The 20,295-nt window shown below is 63.2% G+C and overlaps 4 protein-coding genes across 8 annotated transcripts in view; 1 reads left to right on the top strand and 3 right to left on the bottom strand.

The window, feature by feature from the left end:
* DAXX (death domain associated protein) overlaps positions 1-20,295 on the bottom strand; it is a 28,406-nt gene that overhangs the window by 2,063 nt on the left and 6,048 nt on the right. Inside the window, exons 1-5 of one of the 5 annotated variants that reach the window (XM_049792814.1) lie at positions 4,532-4,612; positions 3,929-4,220; positions 2,210-3,026; positions 350-567; positions 67-283 (exon numbers count right to left, since the gene is read on the bottom strand). In XM_049792814.1, the coding sequence (XP_049648771.1) occupies positions 67-283; positions 350-567; positions 2,210-3,026; positions 3,929-4,220; positions 4,532-4,578 (1,591 nt within the window). In that variant the 5' untranslated portion in view covers positions 4,579-4,612. Of the gene's footprint in view, positions 1-66; positions 568-2,209; positions 3,027-3,928; positions 4,221-4,531; positions 4,613-5,589; positions 5,609-5,684; positions 6,962-20,295 lie in introns of those variants that run through there. The other 4 variants (XM_049792815.1, XM_049792817.1, XM_049792813.1 and 1 more) reach the window with 4 other exon arrangements.
* KIFC1 (kinesin family member C1) lies at positions 7,574-12,144 on the bottom strand. The gene is given in 13 exon segments (XM_049792698.1): positions 7,574-7,955; positions 8,359-8,434; positions 8,527-8,600; positions 8,723-8,862; positions 9,356-9,494; positions 9,634-9,801; positions 9,902-10,075; positions 10,161-10,277; positions 10,531-10,575; positions 10,577-10,660; positions 10,759-10,926; positions 11,662-11,839; positions 11,915-12,144. Coding segments are annotated over 13 exon segments (1,638 nt in total). The 3' UTR covers positions 7,574-7,910.
* LOC126035023 (translation initiation factor IF-2-like) lies at positions 12,899-13,514 on the bottom strand. Its single transcript, XM_049793114.1, has 2 exons — positions 13,190-13,514; positions 12,899-13,117 (listed from the first exon to the last, which is right to left on the bottom strand). Exons 1-2 carry the CDS (start codon positions 13,358-13,360, stop codon positions 12,965-12,967), a joined length of 324 nt encoding a protein of 107 aa, XP_049649071.1. The 5' UTR covers positions 13,361-13,514; the 3' UTR covers positions 12,899-12,964.
* On the top strand, positions 15,272-20,226 carry PHF1 (PHD finger protein 1; the record flags this gene model as incomplete). Its single annotated transcript, XM_049792697.1, has 14 exons — positions 15,272-15,319; positions 15,422-15,503; positions 15,603-15,698; positions 15,787-15,872; positions 15,959-16,107; positions 16,177-16,272; positions 16,372-16,440; positions 17,007-17,130; positions 17,222-17,289; positions 17,928-18,059; positions 18,230-18,290; positions 18,373-18,428; positions 18,881-18,946; positions 19,722-20,226. Coding segments are annotated over 14 exons (1,638 nt in total), but the record flags the coding sequence as incomplete, so codon positions are not given.

Genomic DNA, 20,295 nt, shown 5'->3' with positions numbered 1-20,295 from the left:
AGCGGGGGGGGTGGCTTTAGTGGGGTGATGTCCCCGTCCCCGTGTCCCCAGTGCGTCGCTACCCACCCTGCGTGGGGGCCGCCTCGCTGCCTTCATCGCCGCGCTCGGCCTCCTCCTCCTCCCCCTCCTCGGCTTTGCCCTGGCTGACGTCGGCCTCAGAGAAGTCATCTTCCTCTTCCTCCTCCTCCTCTTCCTCCTCCTCTTCTTCTTCCTCCGAGTCTTCCTCCTCCGAGTCTTCCTCGTCCTCTTCCTCCCAGCTCTTCCCCGCTGCTCCCTCCTGGCTCTGCGGGACGGAAGGTCTCAGGGTGGGTTTGTCCTTGTCCCCGTCCCCGTCCCCGTCCCCCCTCACCTCGGCCGGGGGCGCAGGGGGCGGCGAGGGACCCCCAGGGGGGACGGGGGGGGGTCCCTGCTGCCGGGCTGCCCGCTTGCGCCCGCGCTCTTCCTCTTCGCTCTCATCCTGCAGCTGGGCGTAGTGGGAGATGACATTGTCCAGACGGGTCAGGGCCACCGTCCGGTTCTTCCGCAGACGTTTGGCCAGTTCGGGGTCCATCAGGGCCGGATCCGTCCCTGTGGGTGGGATGGGGGGCAGGGGTGGAGGTCAGGGGGGTGGCAGGTGGTTGACACCACTGCGACCCCCCCCACCTCGATCCAGCCTCTCGGCTCCAGCACCCGCCAGGAGCTCCAGCACCCTTCACCAGCTCCATCACCTCTCCTGGAGCCCCATCATTCTCCACCAGCTCCACCACTTCTCCAGGAGCTCCAGCACCCTTCACCAGCTCCATCACCTCTCCTGGAGCCCCATCATTCTCCACCAGCTCCACCACTTCTCCAGGAGCTCCATCACCCTTCACCAGCTCCATCACCTCTCCACCAGCTCCATCACCTCCCCAGGAGCTCCAGCACCCTTCACCAGCTCCAGCACTTCTCCAGGAGCTCCATCACCCTCCACCAGCTCCACCAATTCTCCAGGAGCTCCATTACACTCCACCAGCTCCATCACCTCTCCTGGAGCTCCATTTTCCCTCCAGAAGCTCCACCAGCTCCATCACTCTCCACCACCTCCATCGCCTCTCCTGAAGCTCTGTTACTCTTCACCAGTTCCATCACCTCTCCACCAGCTACATCACCTCTGCCGGAGCTCCATCACCGTCCACCAGCTCCATCAGCTCCCCAGGAGCTCCATCATCCCTCTAAGTGCTCATCAGCACCCCTTGAGGAGCTCCACTACTCCTCTATAAGCTCCATCATCATCCTCCACCAGTTCCACTAACGCCCCCACGAGCTCCATCACCCCCCTGTGAGCTCCCATCACTCTCCCACGAGCTCCATTACCCTTCTCATGACATCCATCACCCCCCCACCAACTGTCACATCTCTATGAGCTCCATCACCACCCTATGAGCTCTATCACCTCTATCCTCCCTCCCATGAGGGCCACCACCCATTTTTCAGCTCCATCATCTATGACCTCCATCACTCCCCTACCAGCTCCACCATCCTTCCATAACCTCCACCACCCCCCTACAAGCTCCACCCCCCCCCCCAAGTTCCATCATCCCCCCATGACCTCCATCACCCCTCCGTGACCTCCACCACCCTTCTACAAGCTCCATCACACCCACCATGAGCTCCAAAACCCCCTCACAAGTTCCATCACCCCCCTATGAGCTCCACCACCCCTCCACGTCCTCCACCACCCCAAAAGCTCCATCACCCCCAAGTTCCATCATCCTTCCCTGAGCTCCATCACCCCCCAACAAGTTCCACCATCCCATGAGCTCCATCACTCCCCCACAAGTTCCGACATCCTTCCTTGAGCTCCATCACCCCCTCCATGACCTCCATCACCCCTCCACAAGCTCCATCATGCCCACCAGGAGCTCCACCCCCCCAAGTTCCATCACCCCCTACGAGCTCCACCACCCCTCCATGACCTCCACCACCCCAAAAGCTCCATCATCCCTCCACAAGCTCCATCACCCCCTCAGAAGTTCCACAATTCCCCCACGAGCTCCATCACCCCTCCATGAGCTCCATCACCCCCCACCATGAGCTCCATCATCCCTCCATGAGCTACACCATCCCACTACAAGCTCCATCATTTCTTCATGACCTCCACCCCCCCCCCACAAGTTCCACCACCCCCTATGAGCTCCATCATCCCCCCACGACCTCCATCACCCCTCCACGAGCTCCGCCGCCCCCTCACCCGGCCGATACTGATCTGTCAGGTGGCTGCCGAAGTTGTAGACCAGATCGAGGTGGCGTCGTTCCTGCAGCCGGTTGCCCACCTCCCGGAAGGCGTCCTGAGCCATGCTCTCCATCTGCCGTCGAGCCAAACCCAAACTGTGCCGGGCGCTGGCTTTTTGGATGACCTTGAGGATATCGGTGTAGTCGGGAAAAGCCTCAGGGCGGTTGATGAAGCGCTCGATGCGGCGGTTGACCTCGGGGTAGCGGGTGCCGCGGTACTGGATGCGTTGCTCAATGACGCGTCCCGTCAAGCTGCTGCATTGCTTGAGCTGGCAAAGCCGTTCGAAGATTCGCATCATCTTCCGCTTGAGCCGGCTCTCCTGCAGGTAGGTCGAGTCCTCGCTGTCCAATTCAGCCAAATCCAGCTCCCGTTCCTGTAACCGCCGGATCTCTCCCATGTAGACGCGAAGGAGATTCTCCAAGTAACGGATTTGGCGTTTGGAACCGCTGGGAGGGCGGGAAGAACCGGCGACGGGCGAAGCGGGGGATTGCGGCGAGGCGGGGGGCTGCGGCGGAGACGGTGAGGCGGCGACGGGGGGAGCGGAGGCGAGGGGGAGCTTGCGACGTAGCGTGTGGGCTTTGAGGACAGTGCAGAGCTCATTGATGTAGACGTAGACTTTGTTGCGACGCATCCGGACGCGACTCAGGCAGCGGCTGAGGACATTGCGGAGTTCGGCTGAGGCCAAAAAATCCGGGCTGGCTTTTTGGTGACGGCCGGAGAGGAAGGGGATCACCTCGGGGTGCTCCTCCGTCAAGTGGGTGCAGAGCTCCAGGAACTGCGGGGTGTGTGGGACATGGGGAGAGGGGTGAGGCGGGGGATGGAGACCCCGGAAACAGCTGGGGGGGACGACAGGGAGATGATGGAGGGGAAATGGAGATACCCACCGGGGACACAGAAGCGATGGAGGGGGGACAGAGTCACCCGGGGCGGGGGGAACAGAGGTGATGGAGGGGGACAGAGACACTGAGGGTTGATGGTGACACTGAGGTGGCACAAGGACACCTGGGGGGAACACGGAGATGCTGAGATGAGGTGGAGACACCAAGGTGACACGGAGATGTCGAGGAGGGACAGAAGCACGGGGGACATGGAGGTGACACGGAGACACCGAAGGGGAAACAGAGACACCGAGGTGACACGTAGGCATGGGGCGACACCGAGACAGGAGGAGACGTGGAGGCAAGAAGGGACATGGAGATGCCAACAGGGGACAAAGACCCTGAGGTGACACCAAGACACAAAGGGACATGAAGACAACAACATAGAATAGAGACGCTGAAGTGACATGGAGATAGTGGGGGACGTAGAAGTGACACGGACAAGCTGGGAGGGGGGGACACACGGAGACCCCAAGGTGACATGGCGACAGGAGGTGACGTGGAGATGCCAACGGGGGACAAAGACATCCAGGCGACGTGGAAACTCCCGGGTGACATCAACACACGCGATGACACGGAGACACCGATGGGGGATGGAGACATCGAGGTGACACGGGGACAGAGATCCCCAAGGATGTCCCCATCATCCCCCCCCCCCAAACCCCTCTCCCAAGGATGATGAAAAAAGTGTGACCTATTTTGGGGACCCCCACCTAGCCAGAGATGAGGGTGGCACCGAGGTGGGGGGGGTGACACTCCAGGGAAGGACCCCCCCCCAAAAAACGGGACCCAGTCTCACCTCATTGAATAGCCGCTCATTTTCTGCCTTGTAGCTGCCCCCTGCTTTCCCCCCGCTTTGGGGGGGCCCCGGGCTGCTGGGGGGTCCCCCATTGGGTTGGGAGGATTCAGGGCGGGCCGTGGAGGTACTGGCGGGGGCGTGGGGGATTTCGGGGACCCCCTCGTCCTCGTCGTCCAGCACGATGATGCTGCTGGGCTGGGGGGCCGCCATGGCCAGGGCGGGGTTCAGGGGCGCAGAGACATCCCAGTTTGGGGGACCCCCCTCCTGAGTGCAGGCGGTCTCATGGGGGTTCCTGGGGGGAGAAAGGGGGTCAGCAACCCAGTACCACCCCCAACTCTGTAGCCCAGGGCTCACCTGCACCCCAAAACTCGCCTCCACCCCCCGGTCCCCATCCCACCAGGCTCTGCACCCCGATATTTGCTGTGCACCCTTGGCTCTGCACCCCAATACTCCCCCAGCCCCCATGGCCCCTGTTCGCTCAGGTGCTGCACCCCAAAACTCACCTGCACCCCAAAACTCGCCTGTACCCCCCGGTCCCCATCCTCCCAGGCTCTGCACCCCAATATTCGCTGTGTATTCTGGGCCTTTCACTCCATCACTCACCTGCAGCCCACGGCCCCCCCCCTCTGCCAGGCTCTGCACCCCAACATTTACTCTGTACCCCAAGTTCTGCCCCTCCAGCTCTGCACCCCCCAGTGTCCCCCTCCCCCCAGGCTTTGCACCCCAATACTCTCCTGCTCCCAATGACCCCCAGCTCTGCACCCCAATAGTCCTCCTCCATGACCCCCAGCACCCCCAGCCCCTGCACCCCAGTACTCCCTAACCCCCCAGCTCTGTACCCCAATAGTCCCCAGCCCCCCCAGCTCTGCACCCCCCCAGTGTTCCCCCCAGGCTCTGCACCCCAATATTTCCCAGCCCCTACCAGCTCTGCACCCCCCCAGTCTCCCCCCTAGCCCCTGCACCCCAATACTCCCACCCCATGGCCCCTAGCCCCCTCCAATCCACCCCGACACCCAAGGCTCTGCACCCCCCAGTCTCTCCCCCAGGTTTTGCACCCCCACATTCCCCAGCCCCCCCCCAGGTTCTGCACCCCCTCAGTCTCCCTCCCAGCTGCTGCACCCCAATTTTCCCCCCCAGCTCCTGTACCCCAATACTCCCCAACCCCCCCCAGTCTCCCCCCCAGCTCCTGCACCCCAGTTCTTACCCCCATCCTTCCAGCTCCTGCACCCCAATACTCCCCAGCCCCCCCAGGCTCTGCACCCCCTCAGTCTCCCCCCTCAGCTCCTGCACCCCAATTTTCACCCCCAGGCTTTGCACCCCAATACTCCCCAGCCCCCTCCCGGCTCTGTGCCCCCCCAGTCTCTGCACCCCAAGTCTCCCCCCAGCCTCTGCACCCCAATACTCCCCAGCCTCCCCAAACTCTGCACCCCCCCAGTCCCCCCCCGCCCCCCAATCTCCCCCCACCCCAATACTACCCCGCCCCCCCCCGCCCCCGCCCCCCAATTCTCCCCCCCCCCCCGGCTCCGCACCCCCCCATCTCCCCCCAACCCCAACCTCACACCCCAACACTACCCCCCCCCCCCCTCCCGGTCCCGTTCCCCCCTTTCCCGGTCCCCGCCCCGGGCCCGGTGCCCCCCAGCTCCGGCCGCCCCCGCCCCTACCAGTCGCCCCCCCCCCCCCTCCTCGCTGCAGCCCCGCCCGCCGCTTCGCCCCGCCCCCTCGCGCCGCGCCCCGCCCCGCCCCCGCCGCCGCTCACCCGCCTCCTCGGTCCGTTCCGGCGCCCGAGCGCCGCCACACCGAGCGGCGGCCGCCGCGTACTGCGCAAGACCGGAAGTAGGACTCGACCGGACCGGGGAAGCGGGCGCCGCCATGACACCGTACAAGGAGGGGGCGGGGTCGCGGCGGGAAAGCCAATCGACGCGTCGCTTCTCATCCGGGGCCGCGGGGCGGCGCCGCCATGTTGGCGCACCGCGAGGGAGCGGGAGCGGGCGGCGGCGGAGGCCCCTGGGCGCCGCCATTTTCCCCGCCGCCGGAGCGCGTCATAACCCCCCCTCCAACACCGCATACAGCCCGGGAGGAAGGAGGGGGAAGCGGCGGGAAACGCCGGGCCCGGTACCGGTCCGTCAGCGCCGTTCCCGCCGCGGAGGGAGACCGGCCGGGAGAGACGGCAGTGCGCAGGCGCGCAGACGGGCGAGAAGATGGCGCCGGCTGGAGGGGGGTATTGCGCATGCACGGAGCTACGGCGGCCGAGAAGCACTCGGGGCAGTCCGTCCCTTGCTCGGCGCGTTGGCGCATGCGCAGTACGGCGGCGTGAGGGGAACCGCCGCCATTACGCGACCCGAAGCTGAACGGGAGGGGGAAGGTAGCGGAGCCGGGAAGGGCTGACAGGACTGGGGAACCGAGGCTGAAGGAATCCCTGATGTTTCCCGGGACCCTTTCGGCTTCGTGTGATGGGGTCTGAGGAGAGCAGCCCAGTCCCAGCACCTCGGGGGGTGGAGAGGAGCCTGAGGCCCATGTCAGGTGCAGAATCCACAGCCCTGGGGCCTGAGAGTGAATTATTCATCATAATTAATATTATATTGACCAAAACAGGGCAGCAGAAGGCTCTGGGTAGGGAGGTGCTGCTGCCCTTAACCCAACTATAAAATCATTAAACAGGACTAAACCCACCCCTCCCCTTACATCACATCTTTCACAAGAAATAATGAATTAAAAGAAAACGGGGCCCGTTGGAGGAGACTGGTTCCTCCAAGGGAGCAGGAAAGGGTTGGGTACAGCTTCATGCCAGAGGTTTCCCCAATTCCCTAAAGCTGCCCCTCCTGCTTCCAAATTTACAGGGAAAAACTGGGGGAAAAAAGGAGCGGCAGCTGCTCAAGTTGGGGCAAAAATGAAGTAAAACAGGTAATGGAGCTGAAAAAGCACCACATTTAATAAATGTGGATGCAGTACAAGGCTGTAGAGCAATGAAAAGAGGATAAAGACAGAATTTGATTGTTGTAGATGTGTGGAGGAGGGTGTATATATATATGTATGTAGGAGAATATAGATGTATGTATTTACTCACACATTCCTCTTTTCCCTAATAATCCAGATTTTGAGGCTGAAAGCGGAGAAATCGTGGCAGGTTTTGGGGTCATTTGCAGCGACATGGTGAGGAAATTAAGAAGCAATTAAAGGCAACAGGTTTTCAGTGTAGTATATTACAAATACAGTAAATACAACACTCTGGGTGCGTATAAAAACAGACATAGTGATATTAAAAGCAAAACCACCCCAAAAATCACTTGGTTTTGAGGCGAATTTTGATGTAGCATTATAAAGACATTAAATCTCAGCTCCTGTGCCCTGATTCCGCTGTCCTCCCACCCAAATTTCAAAATATGACTGGAATAGTGCCCTTTTACACCCAAAATGGGAAGGAATGAAGCAAAGGTGACCCCAAACTGCCAGAATTTGGATTCATTATTTATTTCTAAACTTAACTCTTTAATTTTATGAAACCCCAGGGATGATAAAAGACATAGCAGTTTTGGCCAATCTTCCCCAAAATGGGTTAAATGGCCTCATTTAGGGTCACTCCCCCCACCCTCCCTATAGGACCCTGGCCCTCTATAGCCCCCCCAGCCCCTATAGGGCTGCCCCATATCCCTCTACCCTTACACATCCCCACCCCACATCCCCTATAGCCCCACGGCCGCTTAGCGGGGCCACTGGCCCTTTAAGACGGCGAGCCCCTGCGGTGTAAGGGCACTCCCCACAAAAACGGAAGTAGACCCGCACTGGCGCCGCCATGCTACCGTACAAGACGCAGCCAATCAACGTGCGGTATCCCCAGCGCCGGCGCCCCTGTGGACGGGGCCATTTTCGCTCCCCCTTCTAAGGACACGTGACCGCCAACAACCAATCAGCCCCGGCCACAGGGGAATCTTTATTGGGGATGTCTAAAAACGGTGAAACGGCGGAGGTGGGACCTGGGAGGGGGCTACTTCCGGTTGGCGTGGGCCGTGCCCACCACGCACTCGTTCACCTATGGGGAGGGGGAGGTGGGTGTGGGAGGGAGCCCTGGACCCCCCCCAAATGTCCTCCCCAAACCCCTACACCTCTCCCCCTCCATCCCACCCCCAAATAGCCCCCCAAACAGCCCCCCCAAACCATCACCCCCACCCAACTCCCCCAAATCATCCCCCCCTCCCCAAAAACTACCCACCCCAGCCTGCCCAAACCATCCCCCAACATACCCTGCCCCTAAAAACTGCCCTGGCGCCCCCAAACCATCTCTCCCCCAATTTCCTAATCTCCCCCATCCCAAATGACCACCACCCCCCCCCCCAAAAAACCACCAAAGAGACCAGACCCTTGGCTCCCTAGCCCCCAGCCCACTCCCCTGACCCCCCAAACCAGCTCCCCCGACCCCCCAAACACCCCCACACCTTGCTGGCAAAGCGCAGAGAATTGAGGGACTCGCCAAAGTTCTCCTCCAAAGGCGAGATGTTCACAAACATCAACCTTAGGGACACACGCACACGTGGGGGGGGTGTGTGTGTGTCAGTAGTGGCCCCCCAAAACCACCCCACCCCCCACAACTCCCCCACACTTACATCTTGGCAGAGCCCCCCAGGGAGTTCTGCAGGAGGTACGTCAGCTTGCTGTTGCGATAAGGGACATGGGGCTCCTGCGGGAATCACAGGGGTTAAAAGGGGGGGGGGGGGTCTAAGGACCCCTCCCCCCAAAAAACCCCAGAGGGTTTCTCCAACGCCAGGGCCCCCCCAAACCCCAGTGACCCCCCCCTCAAACCTTGTTAGAGAGCGCCATGATGACCAGCCCCAGGGTGGAGAGGCTGGTGTTGATGGCCTGGGTCTCCCGCAGCCGCTCCCCCCGTGACAGCGACTTGTCCAGCCGCTCGCTGCCCGCCAGGTCCACCAAGCTCAGCACCGCTGGGGGGGAGGGATCAGAAAAAAAATGAGGAGGGCACCCCAAAAAGGCATCACTCCCAAAATAACTCACCCCAAACCCATAACCCCAAAAGGGCTCACCCCAAACCCTGTAGCCCTGAAAAGAAAGAGGCCAAAAGGGCTCAGCCTAAACTTATGGCTCACAAGAAGTGGGGAGGGGGGCTTAAAAGGCTCCCCCCAAAAGCAGTGACCCCAAACCAGTGACACTGCCCCCCCAGCTAGTAACACCAAAAGGGGAGGACCCTGAGCCCATAGGGCCCCAAAAGGGCTCACCCCAAACTAGTGACCACAAAACCTGCAGCCCTGAAAACGTGGGGAGGCCTCCCTAAAGAGTGCTCACTGCAAACTAGGTGACCCCTAAAGTCTTGCCCCCTAAAAGGTGCCACCCCCAACCTCACCCCATATCAGCAGTCTCATAATGGTGTCCCCAAACCCAAGGGGCCCCCCCAAAAAGGACCCCACGGCCCCCCCTCACAGGCACAGCGCAGGTCCCGGGCAGGATTGGAGCCTTGGATGCGCAGCTGGAAGACACAGTGGCTACGGGATGATCGGTCGTTCAGGGCCGTCCGGGCCACCGAGCGGTTGGCAGCTGCTGTTTGCAGCAACCCCAGCACCTTTTTTTTTGGGGGGGGGGGGGGGGGACGACACAAACAACAGGACAGGGACACCCCGTTACCTCCACAAAAACCACTTACACCCCTAAATCTGAGCTTTAAAGAAGGGGTGGGAGTGGAAATTTGGGGTTCCCCCTACCTCCTCTTCGGAGGTGACGGGGACACAACGCAGGTTGGGGACGTGCAGTTCCTCGCTGGTCGAGCTGACTCGCCGGATTTCCAACTCGGCTCCGCGTTCCGGCCGGCCAGCCAACAGATCCCGTAAGGATTCATTGTAGATCTCCAAGAAGCTGGCGGTGAAACCATACTGCCCGCCCAGTTTTCAAAAAAGCTCAGAAATTCCCCCCCCCCCCCCCCCCCCCAAAAAAAAATAGAGTTAATGCTGGTTTTTGGTTTCTTTTACTTACTTCCCAACCTTTTTCTGTCAGTTCTCGGGCTCCCTGGAAAACCTGCTGCACTGCCCGTGGGATCATGCCCCTGGTTTCGGGATCCAGCGCGTCCGGTCCTTCCATGGTGTAAGTCTTCCCGCTGCCCGTCTGTCCATAGGCGAAAATGCAGACGTGATATCCATCCAGCGCTGACTGCAAGGGAGGAACAGAGGTGAGGAGGGGGTGATTTTGGGGGTTCAGGGGGCCGATTTTGGGGTGGGGGTTCTCTCCCCCTCACCTGCACCAGCAACGCGATCTCCTCAAAGATCTCCTGCTGCGAGGCACTCGGGGGGAAGACACGGTCGAAGCTGAAGTCGTAACGGATGTCACCCCGGCGTTCGCGCCCCACGTGAGACTTTGGGAAAAGGGGGTGTAAAAGGAGTTTTTTTGGATGGGGGGGTCCCCAACTCTGTCCTCACTCCATGTGAGCAGGAGCAGCTAACTGCCCCCCCTTTTATCCTTAAAAATCTCATTTTTATAGGCACCAGTGCCAATTCAGCTCATCAGAGAGGGACTAACAACAGCTGAGGGGTCTGTCAGCACCCCCCCCCCCCCCCCCCCCTCAAAGTGGGGTAAACAAGGGGGGGCACCCCTAGACCAGCTCTCACCTCCTCTGGCCTAGAGAGCACCAGCACCTTGTTGTCCTGGGGGGGGGAAATGGAGATGCTCCAGGCCCTTTTGTCGCTCCTCTTCCTCAGGCAGCACCGGCCGGACACGACAGAAGACACGGATATTCCCCTGAGTAAGGAGAAAAGCTGTGATTTTGGGGGTACAAGCAGGGGGGGGGGGGTTTGGATGCTTGCCCCCCCCCCCAAAAAAACCCTCCTGGGCTTCACCTTGAGCTCCTGGACGAGATTATGGAGACGACGTCGCTCCATTTCCAGCCCATGGAGTCGTTCCTCCTGTTGTCCCAACTGCTGCTCCTGGGCAGCTGCCTGCACCTGCAGCTCTGCTGCCCGTGCTGCGTGTTGCTGCAGTGTCTCCTCTGCCAGCTTCAGCTGCGCCTGGGGCAGGGGGGAAAGGGGGGTTTAGCGGGGGAAACAGCCCCAGTTGTGGCGTGGGGCAAAAAACTGACCCCATTTGGGGGGGGAAAGTGAGCCTTGGTTGTGGCAGGGTGTGAAAACTGACTCCGGTGGGGTGTAAAATTGGTGCTGATGGAGAAAACCAGCCCTGGACTGTTGGGGGGGCGGGCGGCAATAATTAGCCCCATTGGGGTAAAAAAACAGCCCTGGTTGTAGCAGGGGGCAAGAACCAGCCCCTGGGGGGGTAAAAACCTACCCCTGATCATGGTAGAGGGGGCAAAAATCAGCCCCAGCAGGGTGGAAAATTGGCCCTGCTTGGGGGTGGGGGGGTGGAGAAAGCCAGCCCTGCTTCTGGAGGCAGGGGACGACGACAACACACACGGACAACAGAAAACAGCCCCTTTGGAGCAGAAAAGCAGGCTCCGTTGTGGTGGGGGGGGGCAAAAACTGTCCCTGTTGGGGGAGAAAACCAGCCCTGGTTGTAGTGGAGGGGCAATGGGGGCACAAAACTATCCCTGGGGGGTGGAAACTGGCCCCCCATCATGGGGTGGGTGGGACAGAAACCAGCCCCAATTTTGGGACCCCGAGATGCCTCCACTTCCCTACATGGGACTTCAGGTGCAAAAACCACTTTTTAAAAAAACATTTTTTTTTTTTTTTTCTGAAGGAAAATGGGGAGCAACTGCCCCCACCACCAGCTCCATCCCTGTGACCCACCTCCCTCTCCTCCAACTGAGCGGCCAGATCCTGTGCCTTCCCCTCAGCCTCAGCTAGTGCCCGTCCACTCCGTTCGACCTCTTCCTCCAGCCGCTGTTTTTCCACCGCCAAATCCTCTGCTTCCCGGCACCGCTGGGCCAATTCCTCCCGGCAAGCCAGCAGCTCTGCACTGAGAGTCCTGGGTAAGAAGGAAAACATGCCGAGAGAAGCGTACCCCAATTTTTTTAAGGGGATTCAAGGGACAGGAGCTTACCCCAGGCGATGGTTGAGGTCTTTTTCCTGGGATTCCCGCTGCCGTAAATCCCGTTGGAGCATTCCCACTTGTTCCCGTAGCAGCCGGTTTTCCCCGTCCAGTCCTCGCGCCTTCTCCCGGCAGCTGCCCAACGCCTCCCGCAAGTCGCTCACTTGGCCCTTCAGGTCCCAAGCGGCTCGTTTGGGGCGAGGGGGGGGCTGCTGCCGGCGGGGGGGCACCTGCAGGGACATCGAGGGGGGGGGGCTTTGGGGACACCGAAGAGGTTGGTTGGGGATGGGGGGGCCTTGGGGACACTGAAGGAGTTGGTTGGGGACATGGGGGGGGGCTCAGCCCCTCATCCTGAGGATGGTTCCCCTGTCACTCACCAGCCCGTGGCGCGGCTACTGCCGAGGCGGCCTTTCGGGGGGCTGTTGGGGGAATATGGGGGGGGAGGGGACTGGGCTGTAATACCCCCCTGCCTTCCCTGCTCAGGCAGGGGTGGGACCAGCCCAGAGCTCCTTGGTTGCCAGTAAGGGACTGGGAGAACTCTTCCTCCACCACCCCCTCCCAGCATTCCCCCCACCAGTCTCCCCCCCCAGGTCCATCCCATCCCTAGTCTTAATCTCAGTCCCCCTTCCCAGTCCCATCCCAGTATCCTCATCCCCATTCCAGTGTTGCCCCCCCCATCCAGTCCCAGTCCCAATCCCACCTCCCCTCCCAGTGTCGTTTGCCCCCAGTCCCCATCTGTCTCATCCCCAGTCCCATCTGCCCTAGTCCCAGCCCCCCCAATCCCAATCCCCCCTCCCCTCTCAGTCCCATCCCAGTGTGTGTGTGTGTGTGTGTGTCCCAGTCTCAATCCCAGCCCATCCCATCCCCCATCCCAATCTCAGCCAGCCCCAGTCCCAATCCCAGTGTCATCGTCATCCCGGCCCCAATCCCAGTCCCAATCCGCTCCTCCCCAGCCCCAATCCCAATCCGGCTCCCCCCCCAGTTCCAATTCCAGTCCCACGTACCGTGTGCCTGTCCCAGTCCCAAGACCCCTCCCGGTCCCCCTCCAGACTGATCCCAGTCCTACGACGGGGCAGGAACCGCCGCCCCCCCCAGCCCCAGTACCCCTGTACCTGGCCTAGCCGCTGCCGCCACACTAAGAGGCTTGAGCGGGGCACGACCACCCCTGACGGGCCGGGCTGGAGCGGGGGCTGCGGGAGTGGGCCGGGCCCGTTTCTGCGTGAGGAGAACGGGGTGAGGCCAGGCCGGGCGGCGGAGGGCGGCGGGGAGGCCTGACCGGGGCTTTACCTGCTCTGGAGCGGCCGCCACGGTCGCTTCTTCCTCCTGCCCGACCGCCGGGCGCTTGGCCCGGGCGCTGCGCACCGGCAGGCGGGAAGGAACCGGGTCGGGACCGCCAGCGGGCCCCGCCGTTTCGTTCTTCATGACCCCGCCGGGAGGAGCCGGAGGAACGGGCGCCATTTTCCCCGCTCACCTTCAAACTGACTAACGGCGCACGCTGATTGGCCGCTTCGCTACTACCAATCGCCGCGTCTCTTCTGCGACGCCGCTCCGCCCCGCCGGTCTCTACCAAATCGTCGCTCTCCGTCCCTCTTCGACGAACCAATCCGCTGTGAGAGGCTGGTCCTGCGGGGGGGGTGGTGGTGCCTTCGCGTCACGTGATGCCGCTCCGGCGGCTCCCGCCAGGAGCAACGGCCGGCGAAGGGCGGGGTCCGGGCGGGAAGGGAGGGGGCGTGGTCCGGACGCGGGGGGGCGGGGCCTGAGTTGGCAATAGCCGGGGAGAATTTGGGGGCGTGGCGAGAGAGGGGCGTGGCCTGTGCGCCGAGGGGGCGGGGCCAGGGACCGGCGGGGCAGCGGCAAGAAGACGGGGAGCGGGGGGTGGTGGCGCTTCTGGGCGGAGCTAGGGGCGTGGTCTTGACGGCGGGGGCGGGGCCAGAGGGCTGCAGCCGGCCGGTCGGGGTGCGTTTAGGGGCGGGGCCTAGCGGCGGAGGGGCGGGGTCAAGACCTGGAGTGGAGGGGGGGGGGGGGCAGCACCGGAGGAGGGAGGGGGCAGTTTTGGGAAGGGGGGGGGGGTGGGCAGAGCCGGGGCAGCCCCGTGTCCCGTCCCCCCCCCACCCTCCCCGGTGCCCGCGGGGGTCCCCCGGGGGGGTCCCCGGTCCCGCCGTCCCTCCGCGCCCCCCCCGCGGCCCCCCCGCCGCCGCCGCCGCCGCCGCTGCTGCGTCACGGCCCCGCGCTGCCGCCGCCGCCGGCCCGGCCCGGCCGCTCGGCCCCGCCGCCGCCGGTAAGGGGAGGGGGGGGGAAAGGCCGGGACCCCGGGACCCCCCCGGTCCCAGCCCCCCAGCTTGGGGGGGGTGACCTCCCCGGACGGGACCCCCCCCCGCTGCTCGCCTGAGCGCCCCCCCCCCCCCAAACCGGACCCCCCCCTCAAACTGGGACCCCCCCCTCAAATCGGGACATCCCCCCCCCTAAGCCGGGACACACCCCCCCAGGCTGGGACACCCCCCCCCCCCCAAGCCTGGGAGTGCCCCCCCAAAGTGGGACCCCTCCCCCCTAAACTGCGACACCCCAATCGGGACCCCCCCTCCACCCAGGGAGCCCCCCCACCCCCAAACTGGGACCTCCCCAAACCGCCCCCCCCCCCCAACCGGGACACCCCAAAAGTGGGACACTCCTCCACCCTGGAAGACCCCCCCAAACTGGGACGCCCCTCCCCCCCAAACTGGGACCCACCCCTCCCAGACTGGCAGCCCCCACCCCCCCAAACAGATTCCCCCCAAACTGGGACCCCTCCCCAAACCAGGACCCCCCCAAACTGGGACACCCCCCCCAGACCCTGCATGACCCTCCCCCCCAGTCCAGGACCCCCCAAACTGGGACCCCCCCTCCGGTCCAGGACCCCCCAAACCAGGAGCCCCCCCCAGCCCCATTCCTTGGCGGGGCCCCCCAAATCCTGCCCCACCCCAAATCCCCTGCATGACCCCCCCCAGAAAGGGACCCCCCCACCGTAAGGGGCCCCCCCACCATCAGGGATCCCCCCAAAATAGGACCCCCCCAGTCCAAGACCCCCCCAAACTGCCCCCCCCTTCCTGCATGACCCCCCCCCCAGATTAGGACCCCCCCAAACTGGGACCCCCCCCAGCCCCATTCCTTGAAGGGAGGGGGCTCCAAATCCCCCCCAAATTCTGCCCCCCCCCAAATCCTCTCCCCCATCACATTTTTTTTGGGGGGGGGGAGTATCTAGACCTCGGGGTCCCCCAGATCCACACCCCCCCCCCCCCTTCAGGCACCCAGGATGTGATGGCGAGCGAAGCGGGGGCCCCCCCCAACCGCCCCCCCCGCTGCCCCCCCCCGGCCCCCCCAACCCCCCCCCGATTGGCCCGCTGGACCGACGGCCTCCTCTACCTGGGCACCATCAAAAAGGTGGGTGCCCCCCCCCACCCAAAGGACCCCCCCCATTTTTTTATACCCCCCCTTTTATTTTAACACCCCCCCTTTTTTTTTTCGTGTGTCCCCCCCCACCAGGTGGACGCAGGACGCCGGGGCTGCCTGGTGCAATTCGAGGATAATTCCCAATTCCTCGTTCTCTGGAAGGACATCAGCCCTGGTAAGCCCCCCCTTTAATTAATTAACCTCCCCTTTAGCTAATGACACCCCCCCCAAATTAATTATACCCCCTAATTAACACCCCCCCCCCCCCAAAAAGCGGCGGTACCAGGCGAGGAACAATCCTGCTGCGTCTGCTCCGGCCGAGCCCTGAACCCCGAAAACCTCCTTGTTCGCTGCGAGAAGTGCGGCCATGGTGAGCTCCCCCCAAAAAAAACCTTTCTATGCCCCCCCCAAATTTAATAGCCCCCCCTAAATTGCATCCCCCCACCCCAAAAAAAAAGCCTACCACCAGCAGTGCCACCTCCCCGCCGCCCACCCCGCCGGCCCCTGGATGTGTCGTCGCTGCGTTTTCGCCGTTGCCACCAAGGTAAACCCAAACTTTTTTTTTTTTTTGGGGGGGGGGGGTGTACCCCAATTTTTAACACCCCCCCCCCATTTTTTTTCTCTCTCCAGAGGGGGGGAGCACTGAAAAAAGGCCCCCACGCCAAAGCGATGCTCAGCATGAAAGCCGTCCTCCCTTATCAACTCAAGACCCTGGAGTGGGACCCCCCCCACCTCGCCAACCGCCAGCAGTGTTACTGCTATTGCGGGGGGCCCGGAGAGTGAGTATGGACCCCCCCTTTTTAATTTTGGGGTACTCCCCCCCCAAATTAATTAATCCTCCCCCCCAGGTGGAACCTGAAGATGCTGCAGTGCCGGGGTTGCGCCCAGTGGTTCCACGAAGCCTGCACCCAGTGCCTGAGCAAACCCCTGCTCTACGGGGACCGGTGGGTTTTGGGGGGGCCCCTGGGGAGGTGGCGCATCTAAAAGGGTGCCCCCCTCTTAAAGCCCCCCCCCCCCAAAAAAAATCATGGGGCTCGCTCCAGGTTTTACATCTTTGAATGCTGCGTCTGCACCGGCGGGGCTGAGAGCGTCCGGCGGCTGCCGCTGCGCTGGTAAAATTGGGGGGGGGCCCCCCCCAGCTTGTAAACCCCCCAATTTGGTACCCCCAAATCTGGCACCCATGGGGGTCACCCCTAGATTCAGCACCCATGGCTGGGGGCTGGGAGGGTGTCACCTTGATCCAGCCCCCTTGGGCAGGCCTGCCCCCCCCCCCCCCCCAAATCCAACCCCCCTGCGCCCCCCCAAATGCAACCCTGGGCGATCCCCTCTGCTCAGCACCCCCCCCTTTTGGGGGCACCCTCCCAGGGGATCCCCCCAGCACCCCATGTTTTTGGGGACATCCCCTTTTCCCCCCCACCCAGCACCCAATGTTTTGGGGGATCCCCTTGCCCCCCCACCCAGGACCCCATTTTTTGGGGGGATCCCCTCTTGCCCATCCCACAGCACCCCATGTTTTGGGGGGACCCTCTTGCCCCCCAGCACCCCATATCTTTTGGGATCCCCTTTCCCCCCACCCATCACCCCATATTTTTGAGTGAACCTCTCCAGAACACCCTCCCTCTCATCACCCCAATTTTTTTTGGGGGGTACCCCCCGTTTTTGGGGTAACCCCCCCCAGGGTGGACGTCGCCCACCTTATTCTCTATCACCTGAGCGTCTGCTGCAAGAAGAAATATTTCGACCTGGAACGGGAGATTCTGCCCTTCGCCAACGCCAACTGGGACGCCCTCCTGCTGGGCCAGGTATTGGGGACCCCCCCCTGCACCCCCAAATTTTTTTTGGGGGGGGAGGCATGGTCTCACCCCTCCCCATCTTTCTGCCCCCTCCCCACAGCTCGCCGAGACCCCCAAGGGGGAACGGTACGGGCAGCTGCTGGGGGCTCTCAGCGCCCATAAGGACAGGTGGGTGCACCCCAAAACCTGCCTGCACCCCCAAATCGCTGCTAAACCCCCCCAAAACCCGCCTGCACCCCCAAATCGCTTCTGAACCCCCTGAAACACCCTGCACCCCCATATCACTGCTGAACCCCCTCCTGCACCCCCCCAAAACCCGCCTGCACCCCCAAATCGCTTCTGAACCCCCCTGAAACACCCTGCACCCCCAAATCACTGCTGAACCCCCTCCTGCACCCCCAAAACCTGTCTGCAGCCCCAAATCTCTGCTGACCCCCCTGAAACACCCTGCACCCCCAAATCACAGCTGAACCCCCTCCTGCACCCCCCCAAAACCTGCCTGCACCCCCAAATCGCTGCTGACCCCCAAAACACTCTCCACCCCCAAATCTGCTGAACCTCCCGCACCCCCCAAAACCCTCTGCACCCGCAAATTGCTGCTCACCCCCCAAAACCTGCCTGTACCCCCAAATCACCACAGACCCCCCGCCACCCCCAAATCCCTCCTGCCCCCCCCAAAGCTTACCTTCCCCCCCCAAAGCCCCCCGCCCCCCCACCTCAATCCACTCCCAGCCCCCCCAACACCTCCCCCGCACCCCCCAACACCCCCCCCCCCCCCAAATTTTCTGGCCCCCCCTTTTCTCCAGGTTCATCTCCGGACGGGAGATCAAGAAGCGCAAGGGACTCTTCGGGCTGCACACCCGGGCCCCCCCCCCGCTGCCCCCCACTTTTATGGGGGGGTCCCCCCCGGCTGCCCCCCCCCCGCTCACCGATAGCAGGTGAGCGGCCTCGGCCGCCCTCCGCCCTGCTAGGTAACGGCGGGGGGGGGACGATGGCAGGTTTGGGGGTGTCTCCCCCCCCTTCCCCTTCGCTCCCCCCCCTTGAACCCCCCCTCCCAAGTGGGGGGGGCCCCCCAAAAATTGGGCAGGATAAGGAGGGTCTCTTACAGCTTCCCCTCAGGGCAGGGCAGAGGGGGGGCCCGCCGGCGCCCACCCCCCCGCCGTACCCAGGTAAGCCCCCCCCCTTAAAACCAGCACCCCAATATTTTAGGGGTTTCCCCCCCCACCCCATTTTCACCCCCCCACCCTCCAGGACCCCCCCGGCGGCTCCTACAACTTCCGACGCACCGATGCCCGTTGCCCCCCCAGGTTTGGGGGTGGGGGGGGGGCATGGGGAGAGGTTTGGGGGTCTCGGGGGTTTTGGGGGGGCTGGAGGGTGGGGGTTGGCTCAGGGGGTCTTTAAGGGATGGAGGGATTTGGGGGGGGACTGGAGGGGTTTGGGGGGGCTCGGGGGGACCAGGAGGTCTTCAAGTAGGGGGGATTTGGGGGGGTGGGGAGGTTTGGGGGGGCTCCGGGGGGGGATTTTCAATGAATGAGGGGGCTGGGGGGGGGCACTGGGGGGGCTCAGAGGGGTTGGGAGGCTGGGGGGAGTTTTGGGGGGGGCTCAGGGGATTTGGGGGGGCTGGGTTTGAGTTGGGGGCAGCAGGGGGATTGGGGGGGGCAGAGGAGATATGGGGGGGCTTTGAGTGACTGGGGGGGCTGGGAGGGATTTGGGGGGGGCTGCCCACCCCCACGGTTCTGACACTCCCCCCCCCCCCCAGCCCCAGCACCCCCATCCGGATGTTCGCCTCCTTCCACCCCTCCGCCAACACGGGCCCCAGCCTCAGGTGGGCACTGGGGGGACTGGGGCCGTACTGGGAGGGTTGGGGGGTCTGTACTGGGAGGACTGGGGCTATATGGGGAGCAGTGGGGGTGTACTGGGAGAGCTGGGGGCTGTACTGGGAGGGCTGGGATCAAACTGGGAGCAATGGAGACCCCCAGGGACAGTGCTGGGGCTAAACTGGGAGGGATGGGACTGGACTGGGACTGTATATCTTTGGGGCTCTATAGGGACACCACCCATCCCCCCGGGCCATATGGGACCCTCCTGGGTTATATAGGGACCCCCCCCATTATATAGGGACCCCCTGGGCCATATGGGACCCCCCCATTATATAGGGAGCTCTTAGGCCATATGGGACCCCCCGAGGGCCATACAGGACCCCCCCCCCATCATATAGGGATCCCCTGGGCCATATAGGGACCCTCCCACATTATATAGAGACCTCCCCCAGGGCCATATAGGGACCACCCCCAGGGCCATATAGGGACCCCCCCCCATTATATAAGGACCCCCCCCAGGGTCATATAGGACCCCTCAGGCCATATGGGACCCCCCCCATTATATAGGGAGCTCTTAGGCCATATGGGACCCCCCCAGGGCCATAGAGGCCCCCCCCATTATATAGGGACCCCCCAGGCTATATGAGACCTCCACAGGGCCATACAGGACCCCCCCCCCCATCATATAGGAATCCTCTGGGCCATATAGGCACCCTCCCACATTATATAGGACCCCCCCCATTATACAGAGACCCCCCCCAAAACGTCCCTCTCCCACAGCTCCGCCGCTGCCACCAGCCCGGACCCCGAAACCGAAAGCCCCGAACGCCCCCCCGGGCGTCCCCCCCCGCGCCCCCCCCGCCCCAAACGCCGCCCCTCCCCCCCGCCTTCCCCTCCCCCCCCCAGCCCTCCCCCCCCTCCCCCCCGGGGGGGGCCCACCCGGGTCCTCGCCCGTCGCGTGACGCTGGATGGGACCGTCCAGTACCTGGTGGAGTGGGGGGGGGGGGGGGATGCTCTAGAGGACCCCCCCCCCAACTTATTTTCGGGGGGGGGGGGGGGGCCGCCCAAAAAAACCCACCCCCCTTCATTTGGAGTGAAAAAAAGTTTATTTTTATCATTATGGAGGATATTTAAAGGGGGGGCGGGGGGGCGGGGGGAGCACCCCCCCCCATGGGGAGGGGGGGGCACCCCCTGTCCCCCCCATGTCTGTGTGTCCCCCCCCCCAATAAACGGCTCAAGGGCAGCGAGGCCTCGTGTGATTTGTGGGGGGCTGCCCCCCCCATAACACCCCCTCCCCAATTTGGGGGGGTCACCCTAATTTGCATGGCCCCAGCCCCCCAATTTGCATCCCCCC

The sequence above is a fragment of the Accipiter gentilis genome, chromosome 36 (assembly GCF_929443795.1).
Source record: "Accipiter gentilis chromosome 36, bAccGen1.1, whole genome shotgun sequence".
NCBI classification, from domain to species: Eukaryota; Metazoa; Chordata; class Aves; order Accipitriformes; family Accipitridae; genus Astur; species Astur gentilis.
Note: the sequence above shows the minus strand (reverse complement) of the source record. Positions and strands in the feature narration are given on the sequence as shown.

Bases quoted from the DNA above. Each gene is read 5' to 3' on its own strand.
- LOC126035023 (XM_049793114.1), bottom strand. From the start codon at position 13,360: ATGGCGCCCGTTCCTCCGGCTCCTCCCGGCGGGGTCATGAAGAACGAA. The intron at 13,118-13,189 runs GTAAAGCCCCGG...CTCCTCACGCAG, and splicing joins TGGCGGCCGCTCCAGAGCAG to AAACGGGCCCGGCCCACTCC.